The sequence below is a fragment of the Carassius gibelio genome, chromosome B1, assembly GCF_023724105.1.
Source record: "Carassius gibelio isolate Cgi1373 ecotype wild population from Czech Republic chromosome B1, carGib1.2-hapl.c, whole genome shotgun sequence".
Taxonomy (NCBI): domain Eukaryota; kingdom Metazoa; phylum Chordata; class Actinopteri; order Cypriniformes; family Cyprinidae; genus Carassius; species Carassius gibelio.
The window spans coordinates 18729230-18751870 of record NC_068396.1 but is presented as its reverse complement, the minus strand read 5'-3'; the positions used below and the strand labels follow the sequence as shown (position 1 = coordinate 18751870).

General features: G+C 39.9%; 1 protein-coding gene across 1 annotated transcript; it reads left to right on the top strand.

Annotated features, from left to right (window-relative positions):
• The first annotated feature begins 9302 nt into the window (after positions 1-9302).
• On the top strand, positions 9303-21568 carry LOC127949077 (uncharacterized). The gene is given in 3 exon segments (XM_052546013.1): positions 9303-9348; positions 10739-10854; positions 20863-21568. Coding segments are annotated over 3 exon segments (735 nt in total). The 3' UTR covers positions 21436-21568.
• The last annotated feature ends 1073 nt before the right edge of the window (positions 21569-22641 follow it).

Here is a 22641-nt window from a genome sequence, read left to right as displayed (position 1 = left end):
AAATTTGCTGTCGTTGGCACACTTTGTAGACAAAAAAGAAAAAAAAAGACAGACAGACAGAGAAGGAGCAAAGGGAGGGCAGTTCAACATTGCAAACATGAATACAAAGCTCCAGCAAGTCAGCAGGTAATTAATAATAGGCCTATAGATTATTTAGCAGTTTTTCACACTTTAACTTTTGTATTTGTTTACACAAAATAAGTATATTTTCCATAATAATCACTCTTGATACTAGTAATCAGATGTGTGTTGGTAAAAAAAAGAGGTGGGTAAACTATTAATTCTGGGTGACCACATCGTGGTCACGGTAAGGTGGGCCACTGCCTACCGGTGTATGTGTATCCTGATGACATAGCTATTAGGCTATCATTTGATATTACTACCAAGGGTATCACTGGTTGTTACCTCATATAGGTCACACAATCACTATTCAATTAATACATTAATCTAAGTTCTTGTTAAAGAGACTCAAGAAGGAATAATAAAGTTGATATCTATAAAGTTAACTAAATAACAAAACAGAGAGAACAATTTTTTTTTAAAGAGGAATAGAGAGGGAGGCTTATATCCAGGGGTTCCAATGCAATGCACTTGTACGTAATGATTAGGGATTTGGGATTATTTTAATAGTCAATTAATCTGTTGAATATTTTCTCAATTAATCGGTTAGTTGTTTGGTCTATATTATGTCAGAAAAATGTGGATCAGTGTTTCCCCAAAAGCCCAGGAATGGTCCTCAAATGTCTCGTTGACTGTCACAGAGGAGGGAAGACACTAGAACATATTCACATTTAACAAGCTGGAATCAAATTTTTTTTTTTACTTTTGTCTTTCATGTATTTTATCAATGACACAGACTGCAATGACACAGACAACTTCATTGCAGAAGGACATCCTGTTGAACACATGGTTCACGTGAGATGATTGACAGCTTTACAAACTTTTGAATCTTGATGCAGTCTGTTGCCTGTCGTTCATTTTGAATGAATCTTTAATATGACTCAGGACTACCGAGTTGTCTCAGAGAGTGATTAATTCATTTTGTGTTGACCGCACGTGCGCATTACACAACATATGGGTTCTGGTTCTGAATCGACAGGTGAGGTCCGAGTCTTTTATTCTGGGAGAGCCCACTCTTATCAAAACATCTACAATACAGTCTGAAATTATTACAGAGTATGCTGTCTTCTCTTTTAATATTTGTAAAAACATTATTATTTGTATTAACAAGCATCCAGCCCCACCCACATGGAAAGAATCTATATGTGGATATATGTGCATATATGAAAACTATATGCAGTGTATATGCACATGTATGCTGCTTATTTGCACATACTGTATATGATAATATATATGCTATAATATATAGGCAAAATTGAGGTGCATATATGTGCATATACAGGAAATATAGGTCTCCTGTATTGCTTCTTCATATCCACATATAAGCCCTATATATGTCTTCTAGCTAATGGCAGGATCTGGTCATTTTGTAGCTCATATCTCATTTTTAACTGTCATACATGATGCCTAGCTCATATTTTCTATTATCAAGGCAAAAACTAAGAATTAACGAAAAAAAATTATGCTAGAACTTATGTATGTGCGAACACGTGAAATTGGTATCACATGTAATTGGCATGTTATGGAATTTAACTATGGCAATATATTAACATGATATTTTAACTATGATATCTACACATTTTCCAGAAACATTTACAAGGTCAATTCTTTCTGGTATGAAGATAGTGGAAAAGAAGGAAATGTATAACAAAATGATTTTTAATTTTTATTTTGTCAAACTTTTTTTTCAATTTCAAGTAACTTCCAGATTCACATCACAGCTCATGCACATCCACACATTCACCGTTACATCCACCAAATGCAATGCAGATGCAATGTTTTCTGTATTGTCTTAATGCAGTTTCTAGATGAATATGGCTGAAAGGTCATTACAGTCTAAATGTAGCAAAAAGAAAAAGTATGTAGAGCATACATTCAAGTAATCATCATCATCATCCTCATCCCATCTATCGGAGCATTTCACTGTGGTTAATGAATTTGAAGACAATGCCAACATGTTTGTTCACAGTTTTAATGAATAGACACTTTTCTTTTATCTGAGATGCTTGTAGAGCAACTAAAGGCCCCAGACTTTTCTTTACAGGGATGAAATAACAAGGATTCTTAAATTGACCGCAGATGTCCTGTTTCACTTTTTGGTAGTACTTCCCCACTGCATAACATGTCTCCCCCTGCCCCAGATCACAGACAATGAATGTCTTCACAGAGAAAATACTTTCCTCTCGATCAGAAAGAATGACAGTATACGAGTTTCTCTGAAAAGTATGCCAGTAGTTTTGTGAATGATCTATTTCACCATTAACCCCTACTCTGCAAAAATACTTCACAGTGACTCTATTTCCTAGGTTGCTGATGCTGTTCAAGGCCAGAAAATCATCATTTCTGATCATCAGGTCATTTTTTGTCTTATTTTTGTTTTTGATTGATCTTGAGTAAATAAATAATGTACATTTTTACATTTTGGACTTTTATTTATGTTGCCTAGCAGCTATGGATTTTAATTTTACTATTATAGGAGGTGCATATATACATGCATATATACCTATATAGGTATATGTATGCACATATATATGTGTACACATATAATATAGGAAAATGGCCAATTTTATATATGTCACATATATTAAAAACCTATATCAAAACCTATATTGAAACATATATGTTTATATAGGTTTTTTCCATGTGGGCAGTGCCCCTTTTTTGGTTTGGGCCACTGCCCCACAGAATTTCTGTGCACGGCCTTGTTTAGATCTATCAAGGCCCAATCAATTGCTGCTGCTTTTTTTGCCATATGATTGGGGACCAACTGTTGGTCATGTGCTGGTCCTAAATTGGTCCTGAGTGGGAGCTAGTTGCTTAGGGCCAGTTTAAACCAGCTCAAACCAGCAGCATGCTTCAAAACATACCTAACCAGCATATGCAGTTTTTGGGGACAGTGAGGGTTAAACAGGATGGAGCATTCCTGCTATTCGTAGCTCCATTCCAGTTGGCCAAAGTTTGGTCTGTTTGAGGCTTTCCTTGGGAGATACTGACCATGAGAGATATTTTATCTCAGGCACAGGGGACAAGCAGGCCACAGTTATATTACATGGATCATAGGACTCGATTCTGATTTCTGATTTGCAGAATTGCAATTTGAAAGCAATGGCATAGAATTAAACAAAACAAAAAATATTTTAAATTCTATTTAATTAATTTAGAAGTCAAAGAAAATAGTTTATATGCCTTACAGACATAGGTACTAAATTGTTTTTTACTGAGAAGAAAAATCTAAATGAGAGAAATTGCTCATGGTCATGACTATACGGGCACAATGTTTATGCACTTAGTAGTTTTTTCCTCTGGGAATTTGTTTTGGGTTGGAAGCCTGTGCCCTCAAAATAATCCAATCACTAATGCAAACATGAACCGTTGACCTGAAGCACTGAAATAGAAAAGCTGAGTTAGGCAGAATGTGAATTTGTCAACAGGCCAGCAGTGTGGAATTTTTTGTTTGGAATTTATATATTCACCACTAGAGGGAAGTGCTTTCCATATGAGCTGGAACTGCACTGCTGGAACTGTGTCATAGCCCTGGCTTGTTTACCTCAGTCCTGCAGTAGAGAAACCATTGAAGGAGAGTGCCCATCTTATTCCTATCTTTCAGAACAACTACATCAGTGCTACCAATGGCTTGACACTTCATATCTCAGCAAACAGAATTACATGAAAATGAGGCACTAAGAAACAGATCATTACATAATACTCCATGTGTGTGATTGTGCAGTTATGTAGATGTGTGCACAAGAGTTAGAAGGAACTGTGATTAAGTTAACTGAACTAGAGAGGGTGTGCTGAGCTGGGAAACAAGTAAACAAGTGACGTCAGCATTTGTGGTGAGGAGTCAATTTTCAAGTTGAACCGAACAACGTGTGTGTGTGTGTGTGTGTGTGTGTGTGTGTGTTGTGCAGAGGGTTTAGAGGAGGGTTAGCACATGGAAAATTTTCTGTTGTCAGGGAAACTTTAGGTCAGCTGATATCACAAAAACACTAATGGTCCTCTCGCTCTCTCACTTTTATCCAAACACATGCATACGTACATATTCCCAGCTGCGAGGCTATTGCTGTTTTAATCCTCATTGGATTACTAACTGCACTGCACACCAAATGACTTCTGCATCACTGAACCACCACCTACAATGCTTCACAGAAGTCACAGAGACCAACCAGGGGGGTCCATGGCATCACCATGACCATGCAAAAAAAAAAAAAAAAAAAAAAATAGGCTGTCCAGAAATTACTATACTGATGTCTCTAACCTGCAATAAGGGAGAAAAGTTTACTTGACGTAATAATTTTAATGTTTTTAATATTTGTTTTCTTCTGTCTCTCTGCCTCCCACTAAAATCCCACAATGATGTTGTTGTTGAATTTTCTACTGTTTGTACACAGGGTAGGATCAAGCAACTTAACTTCATCTCTTTTTCTAACTAGGACAAAACAAAATAAAACTCTGGAAATACCCATATTAGAAATGTAATATATGATATATATTGCCAGATATCAAGAGTATCTTGATGTTGTCATATATGTTTACAAAAGGTGAAGGTATAAGTTTATAACATAAAATTCCCTTATTAAATATTGTAAATTTTTACTGTATTTTAATAATATACTGTATATTAGGATTTTTATCATAATGTGGCCTATATATGGCCATTGACTTAATTTCATAAAATTTTTTTTTGCAAAACACAAGACACAATTCTCTATGTAAATCACAAAAATATAACAGGAATTTATATTATGGCAAAGGTGTTTGCAAATGTTTGCTTTTGAAATGTTTTTGTGATATTTTGAATGCAGTGATGCTTCATTTTGCAAGAGATGTAAGGCGTTTTGTGTGTAAAAGTAAAAAAAAAAAAAAGAAAAAGTGAGAGACAAAGTTTTGAAAATGTAAGCAGTTGAAGCTACTGGATTTCATTTAATAGACAAAAACTGTTATTCAAAAGATGTTCCATGGAAATAATAATGTCATACAGTTTTGGAATGGCATGAGGATAAGTAAACGATGACAGAATTTTATTTTGGGGTGTATCCCTTTAAACATTGGGTATTGCTATGTTACAGAGTGATTATACAGTGGCCTAAGTTGCTTGACCTTTACCCCCAAATTTAGAATGACCCACACCTGCTCTCAAAAACACTTCAGGCTAGTTTGGTTTGAGTGTGTGTGTGTGTGTGTGTGTGTGTGTGTGTGTGTGTGTGTGTGTGTGTGTGTGTGTGTGTGTGTGTGTGAGAGAGAGAGAGAGAGAGAGAGAGAGAGAGAGAGAGAGTGTGTGTGTGTGTGTGTGTGACTGTGTTTGTTTGTCTCAGGTTTTTTTAGGGAAAAAAACAAACCTATGAGATCAAACAGTATAAACAAACATTGTTCTGTTCTCTGTAACACACTGTCTAAGAGTGGCAAATAAGTTTCTGAGGAAGGTATGCATCTTTTTTACCTCCTTAAAGCGTGTTACTGTATTTAGGAGAAAAACTTTCAAGTTCCTTGGTTGTAATACGTTTAATAGTATTTTACTATATTTTGGTAATATAACATAAACAAGTGACAAAATAAACAACAATCAATATCAAATGGATTTTAAAAAAAATCAGCCTTAACCCCAACTTGGAGCAAAAAATAAAAAATAAAACATTTTGTTGATCTATTAAACCATTAGATGGCAGACATACATATTGTTGAACCGTCCTTTCTACCATGATCTAAATGCTGCTATGTAATGTTTTGAAGTTGGAATTAAATAAGGGCATGTATCTATTTCAGTACAGAACATATCAGAAAATGTTTCTCTTCTCCCAGTTCACCTCTCTCCCACATCAGCACTTCCTGTGCCCTCTGCTATCCCAGTGCAACATGATTGATTAGACAGATGCAAAACACACAAACCAGTCAGACCTTATCTGGTTGGCATTAAAGTGTAACAGCAAGGGCTTTACTGGTGATTACCGTTGATTACAGTAAGGAAAGTTAATACCGGTCAGATGCACATGATTTCTTCATCACCTGTCTGTCTGTTCAGAGAGACCCATTCTAAGCTCAGCTTAAGCAATGAATGTACCTCATAGAAATAAACTACAGTTTCTAAATGTTTCTGTATAAATAAACAGAAAATGTTATCAGATTTAGTCATTTTTGTCATCTTTAAAGTATGTTTTATATGACTGTTTTTAATAATCTAGTCCATTATTTTATTATGATATTAAATATCCAACATCTGGAAATTACATGAGAATCTGAGAAACATTTACTGAACCTGTGGAAGAATTTGAACCCCACTGAGCAGCTTTGGGTGAATTGGAGCACAGCCTGCAAGCCAGGCTCCCTCACTCTATATCAGTCCCTGACCTCACTGATGCTGTTGTGTCTGAATGCGAGCAAATCCCTGCAGCCATGTTCCAATATCCACTGGAAAGCCTTGCCAGAAGAGTGAAAGCTGTTGTAGCAGAAAAAGAAAAACCAATGCCCTTTTAATAACAACACTATAAAAAAAAAAATTTGCTTTTACACACACACACACACACACACACAAACACACAAAGGGAAAAATAAATATGACTGCTGTAGTTGCCAGAAAGAAAAGAATAGTACATTTAAGAAATTTTGCAGAACAACCTAAACTGTAGTTTAAACTAATTTACAAAAAGGTAGCTAATGCAACTACAGTTCATTGTCAGTTGAATTACAGTACCATGACCATGCTGCAACTATAATCTATTTTGCATATTTAAAATACACTAACCTCCATAATAACACAGATAGTAAAAGATAAAGCCACATGTAGAATCAAAGTTTATCACAAGACATTCCACAAGCTGAGTGCACTTTGTCATACAAACAAAATCAAGGTAATGTTAAAATAATGAAGTAAAGCACAATTAACCACCATACTGTAATATGAAACACACTGTTAAACCCAAATGTTTAACAAAAACCAATATGAAATTATTATTTTTATATTTTATATTTTCGATTATTTAAACAAAATTCAACCAAATATAAAGTATTACACAGGGAATTCTGAGAATACCAATTTGTTTTTTCACTTTAAATTATTAGATGACATAACTTTAACCAATAAATATTATATTTCATTATGTTATATTATTATATTATATAATATTTTTACAGTGCATGGTTTTGAAAATAATGTTCAACAAGCTGTCCTTGTTGTCTCTAGAGATATCATAAAACAATTTAGTTTTTCTTAACTCATGAACTGCAGACTATAGACTTTCACATTTTAATTTATGAAAATATGTTTATTTCAGATGATGGCAGAAGGGTGAAATATTGTTCCCTCTGGCAACATACTGTCCATCTTGTTAATTTTTCCATTGCTGCTCATAAGAACCTTTTCTTATGAGTCAGGTGTGCACATGAGTGGGAGGAATGAAAAAATAGCACTACACTGACTAGGAGATAAATCACACTGCATCTCAGACAGTCTATGCTCTCCACCCCTCACTCTATAACTGAAATCAGGTCGGTGCACAGATTTGAACAAATGCTTCTGCACAAACCTCTAAAGCTCCAGGCTGCAGCAAAAGCCACAGTAGTGGCTGTAATGTCTGCATCTACTGACTGCAACCTACCAGCCATTGCTCACATGTTTCTCAGTGATAGAGAACACTAGATAGAAAGCAATCTATTACACAACATTGCAATAAACATAGAAGGTGATCCACTGCTGAGTAATTATTATAAACAATAGTGGTCTGACTTGTTTGAGCTTGCAGTGTTCACAAAAATACCAAACACATAATATTCAAATTACAGATAATATGGAATGGAAAAAGACAGTCTGCCAGCATAGAAATAGAAGGAAATAGAATAAATAGTTTAAGTCAGAATAGAAATACAGTACAAATATCTGAAAATACTTTGTGTATTTACAGTGTTATGAGCAGGGGCGGACCTAGACCAAGTAACTTGAGGACAGATAGGTGCCACTTGTGCTTTTAGGGGGCACAATTCAACTTACTTTAAGTATTATCGTCAGGGAAGTACAGGATTCAATTGCTGATAACACAAGTTTATTACACCTGGGCAAACAGGGAAAACAAAATGAAGGATTACACCAAGAGCAAATCAGCAGGAACCAAGCCTAGCATTACCCATGATGCAGCATCAAAGTCACACCACTCAGAGCATCATTGGGGACGCAGCGTCGAAGGCCCACTGAACTCCCCGAATGAGGATGTTTAACGTTGTGACGACCGCAACCAAGTGAGACACAGGGAGAGAGAGATCCAATTGCAGGTATGTTTATAAGGGTAATCCAAATCGTAATCCAAACAAGCCGGGTCAAAACCAGAAAACAATCCAAAAGAAAACAAACAGGGAAGGAACAGGAAGGGAACAGGAACAGGAACTCGGAATGTGAGGAATCTCGGAAGATGAGAAGACTGGGTAAGAAGATCTTAACAGGTCCTGGTAACCATTTTGGGCAGTGGCGCTGGACCAGCGGCCATCCTGGGCAGTGGCACTGGGCTTGCGGCCATCTTGGGCTGTGGCCCTGAGCTGGCGGCCATCTTGCCTCGTGGTGCTGGGCTGGCGGCTATCTTGTGCAATGGCACTGGACTTGCAGCCATCATGGGCAGTGGCGCTGGGCTGACGACCACCTTGTGCTGTGACGCTGGGCTGGCAGCCATCTTGTGCAGTGGCGCTGGGCTGGCAGCCATCCCACCAGAAGAGACAGGAGTGGCTGGTGCATCCCACGGAAGCCGATGCTGCAAGTAGCACACGAATTCCCAGAACCCAAATGTGTCCAACTGAGCCATTTCTTTCTGAGGAACCTGGTCATCCTGCCCGGTATTAAAATAGTCCTTTAGGGCCTTATCATTATATCCCAAACCATCTGCTAGTGTCCAGAACATTTGTGCCATGGCACCCACCTCACTGCCCTCTTGGCGGAGGGTGGTTAATTTCAAATATTTAGCCCTTTGTTCCACCATACTGGCTAGGTAGAAAACATCAAAAGACATACCGCTGGATCTTAGTGGATGGAGTCCTTCTGTGATGATCGCGACCCAGTGAGACATAGGGAGAGAGTGATCCAATTGCAGATATGTTTATTAAGGTAATCCAAATCGTAATCCAAACAAGCCGGGTCAAAACCAGAAAACAATCCAAAAGAAACAAACAGTGAAGGAACAAGAAGGGAACAGGAACAGGAACTCGGAATGCGAGGAATCTCGAAAGACGAGAAGACTGGGTACATCAGGAAAGGTAAGGAAACGTAAGGAAAGGACTACATACAGACAACAGGAAAGGACTGGTAAATATAGGGAGGCTAATGACAAATAAGTGAAGGCACCTGATGCAATTAGTAGGAGTGCAATTGCTGTGATGAAGGGACAAGGCTAGTGGGAATTGTAGTGCCTACGGTGAGGTGTCTAAGGGGAAGTGAGCCCACTAGTGGACACCCAGGGAAAAAGAGACCAGACAGCATGACAAGCGTGCAGAGAGGAGCTGGACTAAATATCGGGGTCCCAACAGAAATTAGATGCCAGGGCCGGAAGCAGAACCAGTAAAGTCTGGCAGGAATGAGAGGGAACAGTTCTAGATAGAAGAAGAAAAAATAAACACACACACACACACACACACACACACACACACCAACCCTTGGAGCCTAAAACAACATAACACAGCAGGACAAGGCAAACAAGACAAGATAGTCACCAGCAAAGCATTGCACGGTGTACAACGGGTCTGACAGAAGACGGAGCATGAGAAGAACTAAAATAGGGGAGAGCTAATGAGGAAAGAGTGGCTACAGGTGTGACAGAACACATAATTAAGGATAACGGGTGGGAGGAGGGAAGACACCACACTGACAGCAGAACATCGGAGCTGCCAAAAAAAAATCCATGTGCTCAGAGACAAGTTACACAGACACCAAGACAAAAACAATGCAACTCAGACCTAAGTCATGACATTACCGCAAACATACTAGGGGAGCTGGAGTCCGGTGACGATCAGCCATCGTTTTGGTCTGGGCCAAGGCCTCCTCAGCCCACCTCCAGGTGCGCCGACACCAATGGATAAAGGCCAAGGCAGATGGGACCGCAGCTTTGGGTTCCTGTGCAGGGAAAAGAGGTGTTTGATAACCAACAGAACATTGAAAAGGAGACATACCTGTAGACGCCACCGTGAGGGAATTGTGGGCATATTCAACCCATGACAACTGCTGACTCCAGGAGCTTGGACTCTGTAATGCTAGACAGTGGAGAGCATGATCAAGATCCTGGTTGGCTCGCTCGGCCTGCCCGTTAGTTAAACCAGGAGATTAGACTTCTTATTCTGAGCACAAACAGAGCAAGCCAACACAAACTGCCTGACATATTGGACCCTGGATAGCCACCAAAATCGCTGACGGATGGCAGCCAGTGATCTCCAAACCCCCGGGTGACAGGCTACTCTGGACTCATGACCCCACCGAAGGATCTCAGGATGCAGCGTAGCCAGCACAAACAACCAACCCCCTGGACATTCTTGTAGCCTGGCCGATATGAGAGGGAGAAGTTAAACCGCCAAAAAAAAGATTGTCCAGCAGGCCTGGCGAGCATTCAACCTCTTGGCAGAATGGATATACTCTTAATTCTTGTGATCCATCCAGACCAAGAAGTGTCATGCTGCTCCCTCCAACCAGTGGTGCCACTCCCACAAAGCCAGCCTGACTGCCAGCAGCTCCCTGTTACCTATGTCATAATTTCGCTCGGCAGGGCTCAGATGGTGAGAAAAGGCACAAGGATGCACCTTCCCATCCCTGGGGGATTGCTGGGACAGGACCGCAACTCCCCCGACATTAGAGGCATCCACCTCAACAATGAATTGCCATTCCAGATCTGGGAGACAAAAAACAGGAGTAGAGATGAAATGGGACTTGAGAACATCAAAGGCCTCCTAAACCTGTACATCCCATCTGAACGGTACCTTAGGTGATGTGAGTGCGGTTAAGGTTGCAGCAACCAGGATAAAGTTCCTGATGAATCGCCTATAGAAGTTGACAAACCGCAAGAACCACTACAATGCCTTCCGTGAGTCAGGGGTTGGCCACTCGGCCATGGCCCTTAACTTAGCGGGATCGGCCTTGATCCCCTCCATCGAGATAATGCCTCAACAATGAAGCAGAATTGGCATGGAACATGCACAGCTCCACCTTGATGTACAGCTGATTCTCCAGCAGCAGTTGTGGCACTTGACAGACATGTTGAGTGTGGACCTGCAATGAGGGAGAAAAGATAAGAATAATCATCAAGGTGCATAAAGACAAATCTGTTCACCATTTCTCTCAACACATCATTCACTAGGGCCTGGAAAACAGCTGGGGCATTAGTGAGCCCAAAGGGTAGGACCCGGTATTCAAAATGTCCCATCGGGGTGTTGAATGCTGTCTTCCACTGATACCCCTCACATATACGGATCAAATAGTAGGCATTATGGAGGACTAACTTGGTAAAGACCTCGGCTCCCTGTAGCAACTCAAAGGCTGATGACATCAAAGGCAGAGGATACCTGCTTCTTAAAGTGATGTCATTATATAAATACAAACGACCCTTGGGCGGAGAAGTGGCTCGGAGGAGATTGATGGCACAGTCATACTGCCGATGAGGATGCAAGGATGTGGCCCGGGACTTACTGAAGACCTGACAAAGATCACAGTACCCCTCCAGGAGCCCAGAAAGATCACCCAAGAGATTAAGATAAGGCCAGTCACTCGCTGTCATACAGTTTCAGAGATTGTTAGGTCTGATAGCAGCTGCATCCAATGTGATATATTTTGCCCTGCTGTACATGAGACCCTTGCAGTGGTGGCTCAGGACCAAAGGGTTTTCCCCCGAGGGGCAAATTGGGGGCTCCTTGTCGTCGGAAAATGCTGAACAGGCTTATTCCCCTCAACTTTGAAAGATTATGTGGCTGCTATTGCTGCTTACTGTGACCCTCTGGGCGAGCAGTCTTTGGGGAGGAACCAGCTAGAAACACATTTCCTAAAGGGTACCCAGAGGCTGAGGCTTCCGGTACGCACTAGAATGCCTGTTTGGGATGTGGCTGTGGTTCTGGAGGCCTTTTCTAAAGCTCCCTTTGAAACTCTGGAAGAGCTTTCATTGACGTTTCTAACTATTAAGACTGCATTTCTACTGGCTATCACTTTCTTAAAGAGAGTATGTGATATTCAGGCACTGTCACCTGATGATCTTGTTGCCCATCTTGTCTTGAGTTTGCTCCTGGCATGGCCAGAGCCTTTCTATAACCCAGATCGGGGTATGTCCCTAAGGTAGCCTCTATTGTTCCAAGGCCAATTATTCTTCATGCATTCTGCCCTACTCCCTTTCGGGATTCTGACCAGGAAAAGCTTAATTGTGTGAGCACTGGGCACATTCATCCAAAAAGCTGCCCTGTAGAGGACGTCGGCGGACCAGTTATTTGTTTGTTACATTCCTTATAAGTCGGTAGGTGGATAGTGGATACTATCAATACATCTTACAAGTCCTCTGATCTCCCCTCTCCATTTTAGGTCAGGGCTCATTCCACAAGTGGTATGGTGGCTTCCAAGTCCTTTTCATCCGGTGTTTCAATGCATGACAGTTTTGATGCTGTGGGATATTCCACCCTTCTGACCTTTTTTATTAGGTTCTATAGCCTTGACCTTCATGCCACTCCTGGCTCCTTAATTATCTCAACCTAGCTGTGCCAATCCACACTGGTCAGGGATTGGTCAGTCTGGAGATGTGGGCATACTCTTCCCAAAGCATTTTGCGATGCAGCTCAAGTTCCTGAAGAGGAACATCACTGGGTTACATATTTAACCATAATTCCCGAACGAACAAGATGCTGTGAGCACTTCCTTCTCAGTTCAGGAGCTGCCACTGTCTCCACCACATGTGCTTTTATACTTCCTAGTCCCTACATCATTCCTGTCGGTGACTTCACCATGAATTTTTTCAGACTGATTAGTATTAGTCTGTTTCTCTTTTATTCCGAGGTCACTGTAGCCACCAGATCCAGTCTGTATCCAGATCAGAGAGTTACTGCAATCACCGGGATCCAGTACGTATCCAGACCAGATGGTGGACCAGCACCTAGTATGAGCCCCAGATACAGATCCCCTGTAAAGACCTTGTCTCAGACAACCACTAGGACAACAGGAAACAGATGATTTTTCTGCACAATCTGACTTTGCTGCAGCCTGGAATTGAACTGCTGATTTCATCTGGTCAGAGAAGAAACTGGCCCCCTGACTGAGCCTGGTTTCTCCCAAGGTTATTTCTCCATTCTATCACCGATGAAGTTTTGGTTCCTTGCCGCTGTCGCCTCTGGCTTGTTTAGTTGGGGACACTTCATTTACAGCAATATCGTTGACTTGATTGCAAATGATTGCACAGATACTATTTAAACTGAACTGAGATGATGACATCACTGAATTCAATGATGAACTGCGTCTAACTGTCATTTTGCTTTAATGACACACTGTTTTCCTAATTAATGTTGTTCAGTTGCTTTGATGCAATCTTTTTATGTTTAAAGCACTGTATAAATAAAGGTGACTGGACTTGACTTGACTTGATTACAGACATGTTTCAGTGCATGGTCACACAGAGGTGCTCCCAAAGCATTTTGTGACACAGCATCTCGTTCCCTCAGGGAACTATGGTTACATACATTTTATGGATAGAAGGTTTATGGATAGAGGTTGTGTAAGTGGTTAGAAAATACAGTTAGTACAGAAAGTGGTCCCTATAAAACATTGGAAACCAGTCTGTGTTAGTCCATGTCTGTGTGTGTGTGTGTGTGTGTGTGTGTGTGTGTGTATGATTTAACACTACAGATCAGTTATTTTCAAACTGAAAATACCCAACAAACAGCTTATGATAATGCTTTTATAACACATTGTCCTGGTTTTCTTTTCAATTGGGCCAATTCACAATAAGAGGCTTTTTAACACTGAAAACATGCAGAAAAACAGCTGAATTTCAACATGTGGTTGGGTTGAATTGAGGTAACATAGTAATTGCAGGATAAGATGTACAAACAGCCCTTTGTGAGCGGCCAAGAAAACAAGGCTTGTTTACAGATAGCAGAGACAGAGACAGGTGGGCTAATGAGTGACCCAATGTAGACTGTGCTGAATAAGATAAGTTGAAATTGTTTATTTTAAATGTCTGTTAATTTAACAAATGACATAAATACTCTAGATCATCTTAGATTGACAATATGTGCATTTATGATGTGAAATTGAAATTGAGTGTTATTAAAACAGGGTAAAATAAGATACCCCTATAGTTGAACTACAGCATGCATCCGTTGTGGATAGGTTTGTGATGAAACTAATAAAAACTTGATGGCACAACCATTCTAAACTTAAATATATACTGAAAGAATATTTAATATACATTTAATTTAAATTTTCTTTGTGATAATGCATGACTGTATTTCACTTTTCTATATGAAAAGCAACAAAACTTTCTGCTGGAAAACCATGTTTATTGTCCCAAATTATAATCATTAGGAGCCACAAAAAAACATTTTTACACTGACGATTTAGAAGTTGTTCCTTATACTTGCTGTGATCAGTTATATACTGAACACATCCATGAAGATGTCAGGTAAATAAAAACATTTCCAGAATAACACAGACGAATGTGGCAATTACTGATTGTTACATTTAATTATCTCCTGATATTAAAGGGAAACTTCATCTAATATTCTAAATGTCCAGTTTGCTGAAGTACTGTTAATCAGCACAGTTTCATCCATTTACAGGTTTCCTCAGCTTTCTAAATATATTCCAATGAGGTGGGTGAAAAAAAGAGTCATGTCAATTATAAAATGCAAGAGCCCTGATTATATGAGCTATTTTTCCCTTGACTTACTGTATGAGTCCTTTAGTGGATGTATTTTAGACATGATTCATTCTCCCATTTTAAGGTTCTTTATTCATGATCCTAAAGAATGAAGCGTTACAAACCAGGATTGATATTTAGTAATACAAACTAGTGGCTGATATTTCTCTAAAGATAACTCCTTTATTTTCAGTATCTTCATGCCTTTAGGGTATAATATATTCAGTACTTCAACTCTTTCAAGTTCATGTACATGTCAAGCAGGCACAAGTTTTACAGTTCATATTGCCTTCAAATTACCGTGTGTAGTACAATACAGCAAACAGGTAAATAATTTTAAATTGATTATAATTTAATTGAAAATCATTTAAATAGACCTCCTCCTTTATTGGACCAAATTCTAAACAAAAATGCTAAAATATAATTTGTCGCTAGATTGTGTCACACAGTTACAACACAGTTACAAGCTGGCTACTATGTTTGATAGTAAACTATCCTTAATAGTGACATTCCCAATATTTCTAGGACAGCCTTCTTTCACCTTAGAAACAATTCTAAGCTGAAACACATGCTTTCTGTTTTTGAATACTTAAAAACGAATGAATGTGTTAGTTTGAAGTATTTTAAATTGAAGATCCCACTCTTATACTAAGCAAAAACACCACTCCTCAACACAATGGTAATCCAGTGTAACCAAAACTGTTTTAAAGCCCAACATCCAAAATCATTACTTTTCTTAGCCTAATGTGATGCTGCTCATAGCAGAAGATCGAACTCTCATGTGCACACTACCCACTTAAAAATGGTTCTTTGACTTGGAGAAATTACACCCTTTCTAAGGTTTAATTTTATATGGCACCTTATGTGAGCGAGAACATCTTGATGTTGAACCACCAGTTTTTTGGACCTGGGTACTGTAGTTCAACCAGACGTATAATTGAGTAAATGAGTAATTCAGTAGTTTATGGATACCTTGGAGTTTCGCAGGGGCCAGGCCTGCATCTGTGCATTTTGCGAAGGTGTGAACTGACAAGGCTTGGGTGAAAGAAAGCACCTAATGTTGGTATAGCTTGCATGCATCTATTCCACCTTTGGCACCTTTCTTCCATGATCAGCCCACTCTAGGTAATATTTTCTTTTATTTTCATCCACACTTCACATGCACTGAACAAACAAACATTTTCCTGAAGACAAAGAACCTGATGGCATGCTTTTAAGCATCTATTTATAATCTAGATGATGCATACAGCATGGCCACACAGTATCAACAGCAAAGAGAATTCATGCCAGAAAATGGTAATGTGTGTTTGGTAAAATGCATTCCCATAGTGTCAACGTCACAGACAGTGTCAAAGTTCCTATTTAAAGGGGTGGTTTATTGGGGTTTTCCTAGGATTGATTGTTTTTATGGGGTGCAGTCTAACATGCTTTAATGCTTCATTTATTAAAAAAACGCATTCGTTTTCAAATAATTAACTTAATCCACACGGACCTGTCCCTTCTCTGACAAACGCCTTGATTTATTTCCTGTTATTATGAAGTGCCTCCCTCAGAGCACATGTGAACATCCCACCCCTCAAGCTCATGTGCTCCAGTTGTATTGTAAGTAATAACATCCTCTTCATTTCTTAGCAATTTGAGCCCGACTTCTCATTACTTTGTGAAAATAAGTTTATAAATGGAACAGTTTGTTGGAGGGCGCAGGATGCAGAGCAGGGCGACACAAGGAACAGGATTGAGAACCACTGCTTTAGAACATTGGTTTTAAAAATTGTTAATCCATTAGAATTGTTAGAAGACATAATTGTTATTCATATATGCACAGATTTTTACGAGCACCCCTAGTTTTCTCTTTCTCTTCTCTAAAGTAGCACAACATGGCCTTTCCAACTTTGTTACTTGTCCCCAGGGGCAGGGTTTATCTGGGTTTGTGACATAACGGACACGGGAAGAAGCACGTTGTAGTCCCTTACCAGCCATTTTTGTAGGCATTAAACTTCCAGAATTTTAAAAGACGATATCTTTGTTTGCACTGAACTTTCAGCACTGCAACTTTGCAGATATTGTTTATGCTCAAACAGCAACATTACAAACTAACTAACCTTAAAAAAAAAAAAAAAAAATTACAATCAACCACACATTTAACATTTTTTTGAGTACTTAATTAGTTTACAGTTGACCTACATAATTCAGTTATTAAACATAATTACATTGATTAAAAGGAAAGAAATCAAGATTATAAGAGAAACAAAATTTTGTTGTGTGGAACACAAATAATCTGATCAAGTAAAGCTGGCTTCCCATTTGTTCAATCTATCCATACATAATCAATATATTTTATAAAAATAAGCCAAAATGTTACTTGATAATGATTAATATAAGATCATATTATATGTTACCATAAACAAGAGCTAAATAAACTATAATAAAAAGCCCATGTATGTACTAATGAAAAATATCCACAAAAATGTGTAAAACATTCAATAATTTCTGCAGTCAGAAAAGCTTGCCAGTTCTTGAATAAAAAAATATAAATTCTTGAATAAAAAAGTTTTGATAATTGAATAAATCTCATTCTGTGCAAAACATTCAATAATTTCTGCAGTCAGTAAAGCTTCCAAGTATGTGTTCTGCACATCAGTATTCAACATTATGGTGTCAAGAGAAAATACTAAATATATGTTCTTTTCATTTCTTCTATGTATTTAATACATTGTTGTTTCACTGTTTTTACTACAGAGGATTCCTTGGGAGCAAGTGTTGTAATTCTTAATTTCTCCAAATCTGTTCCCATGAAGAAACAAACTCATCTACATCATAGCCTAAGGGTGTGCACATTTCAACTATTCCTTTAAGGCATTGTAGACAGAACAGCTTTAAATCTCCTTCAAAAACCATGTGTATTGTGAAAAGAGCTACAAATATATTTGATGACTTAATTTTTCACTCTTTTACCTTTTATCCCCTCAGGTTCAGGCTTTAAGCAGACAGGAAATCAAAGAGATGATGGTCATTTTAAGGGATTTGATTTTCATTTCCTTTATATCATGATTTTGTCTGTTTTTACTTTCTGACCACAGCAGGAACTTGAATGACTCCTTAATTATTTTGTTTTTCTGTTACAGTTACTCAAAAATATTTTTTAAGTCATAATGCAAGCCACAATACTTTCAGGTAATGACTATATAACTGTCTTCTAACCAAAACAACACAATTAAAACTCTTGAATAAAAAAGTATTAATAGTTGAAAGTTAAATGAAATAATGAAAAAATGTCATTCTGTGTACAGGTTGATTTGAATTAAGCATAGTCAGTATAGCATTTGGGAATTAATTTGCACGAATGTTATTATCTTCAGCAAGACAATGAAAGTGGAAAGAAGGCACAACAAAAACAAAATGGGCCGACATCTTGATTGTTTTGGGTTTAACATTAATAAACATACATCATCCTTTTCAAAAATTCTGGGCTGTATTCCAGAAAGCAGGTTTCTTGAACCTCCTTTCTTTTTTTTAAGTGACGTGACATTCAGCCAAGTATGGTGACCCATACTCAGAATTCGTGCTCTGCATGTAACTTATCCGAAGTGCACACACACGCAGAGCAGTGAACACACACACACTGTGAACACACACCCAGAGCAGTGGGCAGCCATTTATGCTGCGGTGCCCAGGGAGCAGTTGGGGGTTCAATGCCATTCTCAAGGGCACCTAAGTCATGGTATTGAAGGTGGACATGCACTCCCCCCACCTACAATTCCTGCCGGCCCGAGACTCGAACTCACAACTCTTCGATTGTGAGTCTGAATCTCTAACCATTAGGCCACGACTTCCCTTTTTTCTTTTTTTTTTTTCTTTTTTTTTTCTTTCTGGAATACACTCCTGTGTTCACTGTCCATATTAAGGGGAATGCCTCGCTTTCAAGTTTATACACATGGGGAGTGTTTTCAAAACTATTTTATTGATAAAGTTTGTGATTGTGCATAAGAGAATCCAACAATTAATGTCACGGATCCCCAAATATAATTCCTTATAGTTTTGTCTGTTAACTTAACTGAGTTAGGCTATCAGGAGCACCCCATTATTACCATAAGTCAGAATACTGTATGCTAAAGGACATAATTTACTGTAAAGTTAAAATTAATAAATTTAGCAGACTGATATTCACATGGATTTATAGTTTAGGTATTGAGAGCATTCCAGAATCCCAGAAGCAATCGCACGAAGTTGATGGACGAGTTCGACTTGAAGCACCGCTGCACGCATAGAAGGATCACATTAAAGTACCGCGAGAGAGGTAATAAGAGAGCACACATATCCAATGCATTCGAATCGCTCTCGCGGTACTTTGATGTCATACAGGTGATCATTCTGTGCGTGCAGCGGTGCTTCAAGTGGAACGCGCCTAATATAACTGCTCTCCATCTCTCATAACTGCATATAAAATATTCATAAAAGCCGTGACTGTTTCCTACACGTACAGGTTATTTTTCAGCAAAAGGAAACCGCGACGTTTGGTTACCCTCTGTGTGTGTTGTATATGGTTTATAAATATCTTAAATAGGTATTAAAATGTAAACATGGTTTGAGAGGACAATTACTGTGCCCTCGTAAACCAAATGGCTTTAAAAAATACTATACGGTGTTTAATAGAAATTTTAAACATGCATTTTCCGTGATGGATAGAGGTAGTGTATGGGGATATACATTACAGAATACCGTTACGTTTATGGAGAGTCCCTGTAAACTACATATGCGTGTGTGAGAGAGAGCAAGAGAGAACTAAAAAGGCATTGGAATACGTTGCTAGAAACATCATACAGCGCTCGCTGTTCCTGACAGACTTCAGCGAATTTATCCTCCTGGTCAATAGTCCACATTCGCCGTGGCGCTGTCGTCTTCGTCTTTCTTCTTCTGTGGTTTTCTTAGTTCATGATTGGTCAGCTTCAGATAAATCAACAAATCGGCTGTTCAACCGCACAAATGGCACGAATTCAAACCGATAGCTCACAAACTTTTTAGACATATTTAAAAATGATCTCGAGGTCGGTAAGTGCTCGTAAGCCACTCTGCTCGGCTAGTAATTCATCGCAAATGATACGAGCCGCGACCATACGAGAATATGCGATTTCCACACGATTGAAAAAAAACGCATGCGAACTCGTACGACAGCAAAAATCGCACCGTGTACACCCGCATTAAGTATGCTCAAATGGCTCGCATCCCTCCCTCCCCATTATAAGCATGAGCATATTACTGTACACCTCCTAGTTGCCGTCTCTTTGTTTCAGATTACTAAGGCTTTCAAGTCCTGGTTGGCATGGACCTCACTGCTAACAGACACTCATCCTCATATTACCAAGCTTCAGGATAGACATCAGATTTCCCCCAAATTAGGATCAGATGCTTATGTCTAACAAATTCAGAGGCAGAGATTCCATTTGTCACATGTTTGTTCCCACCTAGTTCCTGTTTGCCTTTATTTATGTTTACTCCTCCATTGTGTGATTTACTACAACCACGTCCCGTGACAGAATCCTACACCAAAGAACAAGAAGATGAACTGGACTGAGGATTTTCTTCTAGATAACCAGCAGAAGGGAAGCCCTATGTGGAGTTTCTGAGCCTGATACATGAGCTGGAGCGACTCCATGATTAATGCATGCTTTCAGATGGGACTAAAAGATGATAGTTTGTTTAAATTCTTGACAATGGCTCCAGACCCGTAGCGGATTTTATAAATTACGTGCTAGAGATAAATGGCTTGTGGATGCTCCTGCTCACAACAAGCCAGCTCCCTCCACATACCACTTCCAATAAGTCCACTCCCTCCTTTCTTCCCGCACTCCAGTGTGCTTTTCGGTGCTCATGGAGTTCTCAGCTCCTATCATAATTTCAGAGTCCTTTCGAAAATTCTCATTTGTCTCCTGAGTCGCTTTTGCCTCCGCTGGTCCCGACCACCCCTCTTTCGTCTTCTTCATCTCTTTTACCTCCACTGGTCCCGTCCAGTCCTCCTCCATCTCCCGAATCACCTTCATCTGCACTGGTCTAGTCCAGCCCTCCTTCATCTCCTGAGTCTCCTTTGTCTCCGCTGGTCCCGTCCAGCCCTCCTTCGTCTCCTTCATCTCCGCTGGTCCTGCCTAGCCCTCCTTCATCTCCAGAGTCTCCTTCATCACTGATTGTCCCATCCAGCCCTCCTTCGTCTCCTTCATCTCCGCTGGTCCCGTCTAGCCCTCCTTCTTCTCCTGAGTCTCCTTCATCTCTGCTGGTCCCGTCCAGCCCTCCTTCGTCTCCTTCATTTCCACTGGTCCAGTCCAGCCCTCCTTCAACTCCTGAGTCTCCTTTGTCTCCACTGGTCCCATCCAGCTCTCCTTCGTCTCCTGAGTCTCCTTCATCTCTGCTGGTCCCGTCCAGCCCTTATTTCGTCTCCTTCATCTCCGCTGGTTCCGTCCAGCCCTCCTTCATCTCCTGAGTCTCCTTTGTCTCCACTGTTCCGATCCGGCCCTCCTTTGTCTCCTTCCTCTCTGCTGGTCCCGTCCAGCCCTCCTTCGTCTCCTTCATCTCCACTGGTCCAGTCCAGCCCCCCTTCATCTCCTTAGTCTCCTTTGTCTCCACTGATCCCATCCAGCCCTCCTTCGTCTCCTTCATCTCTGCTGGTCCCGTCTAGCCCTCCTTCGTCTCCTTCATCTCCACTGGTCCCGTCCAGCCCTCCTTCATATCCTGAGTCTCATTTGTCTCCACTGTTCCCGTCCAGCCCTCTTTCGTCTCCTTCATCTCCACTGGTCCAGTCCAGCCCTCCTTCATCTCCTGAGACTCCTTTTTCTCCACTGCCCCCCACTCCACATCACCCCTCCACTGCCCCCCGCAGACCCGTAGCCCTCCTTCATCTCCTTCATCTCCACTGGTCCAGTCCAGCCCCCCTTCATCTCCTTAGTCTCCTTTGTCTCCACTGATCCCATCCAGCCCTCCTTCGTCTCCTTCATCTCTGCTGGTCCCATCCAGCCCTCCTTCGTCTCCTTCATCTCCACTTGTCCCGTCCAGCCCTCCTTCATCTCCTGAGTCTCCTTTGTCTCCACTGTTCCCATCCAGCCCTCCATATGCCCATGGTGGTAATGGCAGAGCCAGTGAAGGTTACGGAGAATCCACCATTGCCTCCTGAGTCCCCTACTACCTGAACTACCAGCTCCGCCATGGCAACTTGAACTGCCAAAATACACTATATATATATATATATATATATATATATATATATATATATATATATATATATATTAGTTTTTCAAGGTGTGCCATCTGCATTTCTGCTGTACTTGTCCTACAAAATTTCTTATCTTGGTTCCAAAAATGTGCTTCTTTAATTTGACTTGACAATGTACAACTGCTGTGTCATAGCACTCACAATGGACATCATTTTACTTTTAGCTGAAATTTGCGAAAACAGTGGGTTTTCCAATGATCAAATTTTTGATATAGGATCTACAATGTCTCTTCTCACCTTTATTTATATTTGGACAGGCCAATGTCTATGTCTTTTTGAGGACAGATAAGCTTCGGCAGGAAGCTACTCATGATAGCTATGTTTCCTCACATAATCAGTTACCCCATTTCTATCCAGCCATCTGTTAAAGTTAAAGAAAGTCCTAAGATTTCTATTTTAAGAGGAAGATCACAACACAGA